The following is a 9,764-nucleotide window of genomic DNA, read 5'->3' on the forward strand; positions in this document are numbered from 1 at the left end:
ATATCGAAGAAAATAGTAAAATCTAGTAGATTATTGCAGTACGGGAACACACAAACAGTGAACTCCCGATAATTTACTAGTAACTAGTTCGTTCCGGAACTACCCAATTCAATCGATATATAGCTATATCAACTTTGAAAATGTACTTTTCGACGAATATTTCCACCCATTTCTACCTCGGCTATTACGAATATTTCCACCCATTTCTGCTTCGGCTATTACGTCAACAAGCAAGTTGTGGACCTCCTTCACTGTACATCCACTCCATCTCCTTCATCCATCCTCCTTCATGAACGTTGGGTTCAGTTTATGGTCCATCGTGTTAATAGAGCCTTACTTTTTCAAAGTGAGGCTGGATTAACAATTTTTGAAATTTGATCTTTTGGGTTCTAATTGATAGAAAATCTGCCTAAGAAACACAATCAATATTGGCGGACTTTTAAAGTATCCGTCATATCTCACAAATCTTGATATATTTTTAATTGGATTTTAAATTTCAATAGCAAAAATTGAAACCCGTTCCCGATTTGGTATAGCTCCCATATAACTGTATTGGGCTATTTGACAATTTCAGATCTCTTTCTCAGGCCCTCGCGACTTTTTCGACATGGTCAGTATTAGTTTTTTTTCTCCTAGAAGTCTTGATATATTTTATGTATTCTGAATGTCCACCTCATAGTGGAGGTTATAAAAAGTATGGTCCGGGCGATCTTAGCAAACTTGTTTACTTATTTAATCATAACGTCATGCCTTCTTCTTTATTATGAAATAAACATCCGAACATTTATATGAAAAATGCATTTTTCATTAAAGACATGGTATTACATTACATATCCAAATCGAAATATATTTACTACTCATTACTACATTTCTTTTTAAATATTTGGCCAGTTTCGAGTTTTTATTTTTTCAACTCAAAGGTCTTTTCCTGCTACCCAGTTTTATAGCTTAATTATCTCCCAATAAACCTCAATCTTCATTTTACTTCAATCTTTAAATACGAAATTTTAACGGAAAATTAAAAATTATTATATTTGTACTAAGCAAATAACGAATATTTCAAAATACAACCCTGTGTAGTGATCATTCACAAAATAAACATGTTTTAGTACTCTCTGCCAAAGCAAGAGAGCGAGCCTCCGCTCTCTTCAATATCAAAGAGAACACACAATTGACAGTAACAGCTGTTTACATAAAATTATAGATAATCTCTGTGTGCAAGGGAATTCTTAAACAAAAATTAAAAAAAAATATATAAACAAAACTACATTCAATATTTCCATTAACTTACAACAATAACAATGGAATTGGATCCAGATATTATTAAAGAATTTGAAAATCTTGAAGTGTCGACGAAGAAACCCAGTGAAGAAGAAATCAACAACTTTGATGAAAATGCACCACTCAAAGTCAGCAACAGCAGCGGTGGCAGCTGTAGTGGAGGTGCCGCTGCTGCTACTGGTGCCAATAAATCGCATTCTGCAAATGGAAAACCTAATGGAAAACCAAATGCTAACCAACATCCAACATATTCAACAATACCGAAATTTTTCCATGCACCACCAGCACCCAACGATACCCTAAGGCAAAATCTACGCAAAGAAGCCCACTCATTGTTCTTGCAAAAACGTTCACAAGAACTGCTCGATAATGAGGAATTGAATACGCTGTGGTCCATATTGGAAAAGCATTGTACACAAGTGACACCAATGGGCCAGCAATTGATTGGTTACGACGACTATTTGAAAGTAATGCAGGCGGTTAGTGCCAAATGTCGCAAATACTTAACGGCCCGTCTGTTTGCCAAACTGCAATGCCATTCCGGTTATCCGGGGAAAGTTGAAATTGTTTCAATTTTCAATTATACAATGCGTAAAGTGTGGCTGACACAAGGACGTATTGGGCTGTCGTTCTATGATGATGTGGGTCAAGGTTATTTACGTGAAATCGATATGGAGAATTATATCATAGACATTATACCGACATTGGCACAAATTAGTGGTTGTGTACAGCCCTCCTTTCAGAGTTTCTATGTGTGTACGGTTGTGAAGAAATTCTTTTTCTTTTTGGATCCTTTGCACACAGGACGTATACGCATACGCGACATTCTGGCATCCGGCCTGCTTACTGAACTGTTGGAGTTGCGCGACGAAGAGTCATCAAAAGAATCTCAAGAACATAATTGGTTCTCCATGCCATCGGTATTGACGGTCTACGGTAATTATTTAAATTTGGACAAAGACCATAATGGCATGTTGAGTAAAAAAGAATTGGCTGCTTATGGTTCGGGCACATTAACATCGGTATTTTTGGATCGTGTTTTTGATGAGTGTCGTACCTTTGATGGTGAAATGGATTATAAGACCTTCCTTGATTTTGTGCTAGCATTGGATAATCGTCATGAACCGCAATCGTTACATTATTTATTTCGTATTTTGGATGTCCAACACAAGGGCTACTTGACGGCTCAAACATTGCATTATTTCTTTAAGGGTATTCAGGAACAGATACGTGCTTGCAATGCCGAGGCTGTTAATTTTGAAGATTTAAAAGATGAAATATTTGATATGGTCAAGTCGAAGGATCCGTATAAAATTACACTGCAGGATTTAATCAATTGGTAAGTGGGAAATGGGACTGTGACAGTGATATATTTATACGCTTCACCACACTGTGCATATGTTTGTAACAGGCAAAAGGCATCGAGATAGACACATGGTTCCTTTTGAGAATATGCATAGAATAACTTTCTGAGTCGATTTATGCATATCCTTCCGTCTGTCTGTCCATGTTAAATTGTAAACAAAGTACAGGTCGCATTTTTTATTCGAATTTGCTAAGCTTATTTATTTGGTCCAAGGACGAACCCTATTGAAATTGGTAAAAATCGTTTCAGATTTAGATATAGCTCCCATATATATTTTCGTCCGATTTTATGTAAATGGTGCACCAAAGTCCCTATATATCCTTCGATTTGCACGAAACTTGGCATACTTTCCGACTTTACTACTTTCCTTACTGGTTTTATCAATGGTTAATTGGGGCCATACAGTTTATATGGACAAATCGTCTTCAGACAAGTTGAAGTCCATCTGCATGTTTGTCTTGCTGGTGTGATTGTGTTGTTTCGGTTTTCAATGGGTAGAAAGTTTATGTACCAGATATTCTCAATATTGGCTTATGTTTTGGTATATACATCATATAAGGGTAGCTCTCGATTTTTGGTATTTAGTCGATTTTGGACAATAATTACTATAGTATTGATTCAACACTAGGCAAAACTCCCATTTTTAACCTTTAAAATTTTGAATAATTTAAAAATTAAAAATATAATTTATCCCAATATCTATATCCTTCCTGTATGTATATAATTCCTATATATTTATTTGCTGTTTAAATTTAATACTAAAATAATACACACAACCACCACCCAATATACATATGTAAACATATTTGTTGGAATCTCATTATTGTATTTAATGATGTTTTAAATTAATTTGCTTACGTATTTAAAAATTATTTTATTATTATTTTTTACATACATTACACACACACACACTCGTACACTTATTATGCCTTACACAATTTTAATATTTATGATGCATTTAACATTAACATATTGACCTCATTTAACAAATCTATGCATATCTATATATATGAATGTATATATGTCGATATATGTATATACATACATATGCATAAAGCATTTGTATATACTTGTATGGTTGATATGCTATACAAAAATTGGTATTCTGTTTAACTTTTATTACATTCCATTTCATATTCTTTACAGAGTTAAATGTTTGCTTGCTTGCCATCATCATCATCATCCTCGTGCTGTTGCACTCACCACTCTTTAGTGGGTAGCAGCAGCAAACATATCACTGTATCCTTATGAGTAGTAGACGTGTAGTAGTGCTAGAGTTGTATGTTGCCATTATTAACATTACACGTTATGCTATAATATATATGAATGTTCATATATACAAAAAATGCATTTATGTTCATATGTAAAGTTCATATATGTATATGTGGTAATATTTTTTGTTGCATTTAACAACCATGGCGAATACAACATGTGTATATATATGAAGATATATATACTTACTTACTAACCCACTTGAAAATCTCAACTATAGGGAAAATGGTGTAGTGTATATTTTTGGTTGAGGAGGGTATGGAAATTTTTAAAAGCATAACATTTGAGACAGATTTAAATCCGATGTAGGCGCCACTGAAGAAGAACCCAGTATGGGAAAGATCAAATTTTGCAGTGGCTGAAAGTATTTTTATACCCTTCACCACACTGTGGTACAGGGTATGATGTCTTTGTGCATATGTTTGTAACAGGCAAAAGGAAACGAGATAGACCCATGGTTCCTTTTGAGAATATACATAGAATCACTTTCTAAGTCGATTTATGCATGTCCGTCCGTCCGTCCGTCTGTCTGTCCATGTTAAATTGTAAACAAAGTACAGGTCGCATTTATGATGCGAATCGGATGAAATTTGGCATAGGTCACTTATTCGGCCCAAGGACGAACCCTATTGAAATTGGGAAAAATCGGTTCAGATTTAGATATAGCTCCCATATATATATTTAACCGATTTAATGTAAACGGTCCCTATATATCTTTCGATTTGCACGAAATTTGGTACAGCCTAATCACTTAGGTCTAGAATGATGTCTGCCAAGTTTCGTAAAAATCGGTCCAGATTTAGATATAGCTCCCATATATAGTTTCGTCCGATTTCATGTAAATGGTGCCCCAAAGTCCCTATATATCTTTCGATTTGCAAGAAATTTGGCATAGCGTACTGAATTGAGCTTAGAATGATGTCTGCCAACTTTCGAGAAAATCGGTCCAGATTTAGATATAGCTCCCATATATAGTTTCGCCGGATTTCATGTAAATGGTGCACCAAAGTCCCTATATATCTTTCGATTTGCACGAAATTTGGTACAGCCTAATCACTTAGGTCTAGAATGATTTCTGCCAAGTTTCGAGAAAATCGGTCCAGATTTAGATATAGCTCCCATATATAGTTTCGTCCGATTTCATGTAAATGGTGCCCCAAAGTCCCTATATATCTTTCGATTTGCATGAAATTTGGTATAACGTACTGAATTGAGCCTAGAATGCTGTCTGCCAACTTTCGAGAAAATCGGTCCAGATTTTGATATATCTCCCATATATAGTTTCGTCCGATTTCATGTAAATGGTGCCCCAAAGTCCCTATATATCTTTCGATTTGCACGAAATTTAGCATAACGTACTGAATTGAGCCTAGAATGATGTCTGCCAACTTTCGAGAAAATCGGTCCAGATTTAGATATAGCTCCCATATATAGTTTCGTCCGATTTCATGTAAATGGTGCACCAAAGTCTCTATATATCTTTCGATTTGCACTAAATTTTGGTACAGTCTAGGTCTAGAATGATGTCTGCCAAGTTTCGAGAAAATCGGTCCAGATTTAGAAATAGCTCTTGTATATAATTTCGTCCGATTTCATGTAAATGGTGCCCAAAGTCCCTATATATCTTTTGATTTACACGAAATTTAGCATAACGTACTGAATTAAGCCTAGAGTGATGTCTGCCAAGTTTCGAGAAAATCGGTCCAGATTTAGATATAGCTCCCATATATAGTTTCGTCCGATTTCATGTAAATGGTGCCCCAAAGTCCCTATATATCTTTCGATTTGCACGAAATTTGGTATAACGTTCTGAATTGATCCTAGAATGATGTCTGCCAAGTTTCGAGAAAATCGGTCCAGATTTAGAAATAGCTCTTGTATATAATTTCGTCCGATTTCATGCAAATGGTGCCCCGAAGTCCCTATATATCTTTCGATTTGCACGAAATTTGGTACAGCCTAATCATTTAGGTCTAGAATGATGTCTGCCAAGTTTCGTGAAAATCGGTCCAGATTTAGATAGATATAGCCCTTTTTATTATAGATTGATTTTAAGTAATTGACGCACCATATATATTTTCGCCCGATTTCAAGTAAATTGGGTATCAAACTCCTCATGTTAGTCAGATTGACATCAAAGTTTGCACATCGTACAAAATTGAGCATAAAATTATATAGTTGCGTTTTCTAGAAGTACAGACATAGCCCAACGGATGACCTATTTATATTTGTTTGAAGTCGATTTACATACTTTATGGATAGATCTAGTTAGATTCACATTTAGATAAATATCACATATTTTGTTTCATCCAGCATGAAATTCTAATAGTCCTGTTTAATATACCCATAGTGGTGAAGGGTATCATATAGTCGGCCCCGCCCGACTTTACTACTTTCCTTACTGGTTTTCATTATGACGGTTTTCATTATAACGGGAAGACTCTGGATAGAGAAACCAATAAAAAAATTCAATAATTCACGCTATTTTTATATTTTTATAGACTACTCGACATTCAATAACTGCCATGAAAGATATATAAGGTTCTTTATAGTTTAAATCGTTCGCAAATAAATATGGGAGCAATCTCTAAATCTGATCCGATTTTCACGAAGCTTAGCACATGTCATTCCAGACTCAATTAAGTGCGCTGTGCCAAATTGGTTCAGAACTAAATTTTTGACATTTAGTTGGAGTGAGGCATTTGGCATTTAGTTCGAGAGTAGTCGATATTATATATTTTTTTAAAGATTTCAATATTAGATATACCATTTGATCCAACTCCAAGTCCATTTTTTAAAATATTTATATTTCTTTTTACCACCCACTCATTATCACACCATCCATTTAAATCAATGAATGAAATATTACATTCACATACCCACAGATATCTATAAAACATTAAAGTGAACATTGTATGTATAATCTGAACTTTTAATGTAGGTACGAATATACATAGCTCTAGGTATGGAAGGTTTTGTTTGGTGTTGCGTTTTTTTGTTTCTTTTTCTGATTCTTCGATTATGTTTGCCCTAACATTAAACATGGAATCTGAAATCCACTCACACATACAAAAAATCCTGTATAGATATACTCTTGTATGTGTAATGCATGTTTCATGTTTCTTTTCAATAATAATTACGTGGATAATGATGATGATGATGCGGAGTATGAGAAAACGAAGACCATAAGTATCATCAACATCATCATTATCATGCTCATCGTCACATTTCTCACTTATCGTTTCAGTGATGCACGTAAATTTAATTTAGCAGATATTAATTAAAATCATACATATTGAATATGCAATGAGGCTGCCTGGCATTGTAACTATTTATACCCTTCACCACACTGTGGTACAGGGTATTATGTCTTTGTGCATATGTTTGTAACAGGCAAAAGGAAACGAGATAGACACATGGTTCCTTTTGAGAATATGCATAGAATCACTTTCTAAGTCGATTTATGCATGTCCGTCCGTCCGTCCGTCCGTCTGTCTGTCCATGTTAAATTGTAAACAAAGTACAGGTCGCATTTATGATCCGAATTGGATGAAATGTGGCATAGGTCACTTATTCGGTCCAAGGACGAACTCTATTGAAATTGGGAAAAATCGGTTCAGATTTAGATATAGCTTCCATATATGTATTTAACCGATTTAATGTAAACGGTCCCTATATATCTTTCGATTTGCACGAAATTTGGTACAGCCTAATCATTTAGGTCTAGAATGATGTCTGCCAAGTTTCGTGAAAATCGGTCCAGATTTAGATATAGCTCCCATATATAGTTTCGTCCGATTTCATGTAAATGGTGCGCCAAAGTCCCTATATATCTTTTTATTTGCACGAAATTTGGTATAACGTGCTGAATTAAGCCTAGAGTGATGTATGCCAAGTTTGGAGAAAATCGGTCCAGATTTAGACATAGCTCCCATATATAGTTTCGTCCGATTTCATGTAAATGGTGCCCCAAAGTCCCTACATATCTTTTGATTTGCACGAAATTTGGTACAGCCTAATCATTTAGGTCTAGAATGATGTCTGCCAAGTTTCGTGAAAATCGGTCCAGATTTAGATATAGCTCCCATATATAGTTTCGTCCGATTTCATGTAAATGGTGCCCAAAGTCCCTATATATCTTTTGTTTTGCACGAAATTTGGCATAACGTACTGAATTAAGCCTAGAGTGATGTCTGCCAAGTTTGGAGAAAATCGGTCCAGATTTAGATATAGCTCACATATATAGTTTCGTCCGATTTGATGTAAATGGTCCACCAAAGTCGCTAAATATCTTTCGATTTGCACGAATTTTGGCATAACATACTGAATTGAGTCTAGAATGATGTCTGCCAAGTTTCCTGAAAATAGGTCAAGATTTAGATATAGCTCTTATATATAGTTTCGTCCGATTTCATGTAAATGGTGCACCAAAGTCCCTATATATCCTTCGATTTGCACGAAATTTGGCATAACGTACTTAATTGAGCCTAGAATGATGTCTGCCAAGTTTCGTGAAAATCGGTCCAGATTTAGATATAGCTCCCTTTTATTATAGATTGATTTTAAGTAATTGACGTACTAAGGAACCAATAGGAACAAAACGTTCTGAAATTAGTAAAACCTAACCTGTGACAAGTTTGTTTGAAATCGCTCAATATTTGGATAGAGCTTCCATATATATATTTTCGCCCGATTTCAAGTAAATTGGGCATCAAACTCCTCATGTTGGTCAGATTGACATCAAATTTTGCACAACTTACAAAATTGAGCATAGAATTACGTAGTTGCGTTTTCTAGAAGTGCAGACATAGCCCAACGGATGACCTATTTGTATTTGTTTGAAGTCGATTGACATACTTTATGGATAGATCTAGGTAGATTCACATTTAGATAAATATCACATTTTTTTTCATCCAATTTTATGTTATAATCCTGTTTAATATACCCATAGTGGTGAAGGGTATTATATAGTCGGCCCCGTCCGACTTTACTGCTTTCCTTACTGGTTTTTTTGTAAAGATCTGCTGCTCAACACACCAGTTCAGCAGTGGCAGATTTGTTTGGAAATTTATACTCTGGCATTCGGCTTTGTTTTGTCGTGGTGTGGCATATATACATTGATATTATATTTCATGAGTTTCACATTTCCTTTTCATTTATTTTCAATTTTCCCTCTTTTTATTATTTTTTACATTTGATTTTTCTTGTTTTTAATTTTGTTCTCTTTCTTTCTTTTGTTCTCATTGCAGTGGCCAAGCTGAAACCGTTGTCTCCATCCTAATTGAATTTCACAAATTCTGGGCTTATGAAAATCGTGAAGAAGGTTCACATAATGTTTAATTCTGCACTTTTTATTATTTCCCCTTTACATATAGAGCGCGCAAATATGTTTGTGGTTACACTCGGTGTGTGTGTGCGCGTGACTTAAACTTTTCTTAATTAAGTTATGATTTTAGTTTTTCTTTGGAAAAATTCGGTTCAACATAGAACAAAGGTAAAGTTTTATTTTTAAGAAAGTAGAGAATAATATTACTTTAATAAAATGCAAGAATTTAATTATATTTTTTAGGTTTTCACTTATGTACTTAATTCTCGTTTGTATAAAAAATTTACTATTTAAAAAAAATTAATAATATACATATTTTTTTGTTAGATTTTAAATACTTTATTATCTTCTTTATAAGTATTAACATTCCAATTGTTGTCTTTCACACAAATTTGCATAATAATTGAAAACTAGTTTAGCTTTTAATTTAACTAGATTGTAATGCGATTGTATTTCTTTTGAGATATTTATATATAAATTAGTATTTTAAATGTATTTTTTCTATTTAAATTTGATTTC

General features: G+C 34.3%; 1 protein-coding gene across 1 annotated transcript; it reads left to right on the forward strand.

Moving 5' to 3' along the window:
- The first annotated feature begins 1,282 nt into the window (after positions 1–1,282).
- LOC133330776 (serine/threonine-protein phosphatase 2A regulatory subunit B'' subunit gamma-like) lies at positions 1,283–9,259 on the forward strand. Its single transcript, XM_061539186.1, has 3 exons — positions 1,283–1,413; positions 1,507–2,620; positions 9,169–9,259. Exons 1-3 carry the CDS (start codon positions 1,302–1,304, stop codon positions 9,257–9,259), a joined length of 1,317 nt encoding a protein of 438 aa, XP_061395170.1. The 5' UTR covers positions 1,283–1,301.
- The last annotated feature ends 505 nt before the right edge of the window (positions 9,260–9,764 follow it).

The sequence above is a fragment of the Musca vetustissima genome, unplaced genomic scaffold (genome assembly GCF_032173495.1).
Source record: "Musca vetustissima isolate MV318-11 ecotype Yass unplaced genomic scaffold, APGP_CSIRO_Mvet_v1 utg1857, whole genome shotgun sequence".
In the NCBI taxonomy this organism is placed as follows: domain Eukaryota; kingdom Metazoa; phylum Arthropoda; class Insecta; order Diptera; family Muscidae; genus Musca; species Musca vetustissima.

Excerpts from the sequence above, each read along its gene's own strand:
- LOC133330776 (XM_061539186.1), top strand. The coding sequence starts at position 1,302 with ATGGAATTGGATCCAGATATTATTAAAGAATTTGAAAATCTTGAAGTG. Across the intron at positions 1,414-1,506 it reads AAATGCACCACTCAAAGTCA|CAAATGCTAACCAACATCCA; the intron begins GCAACAGCAGCG and ends CTAATGGAAAAC. Across the intron at positions 2,621-9,168 it reads CTGCAGGATTTAATCAATTG|TGGCCAAGCTGAAACCGTTG; the intron begins GTAAGTGGGAAA and ends TTCTCATTGCAG.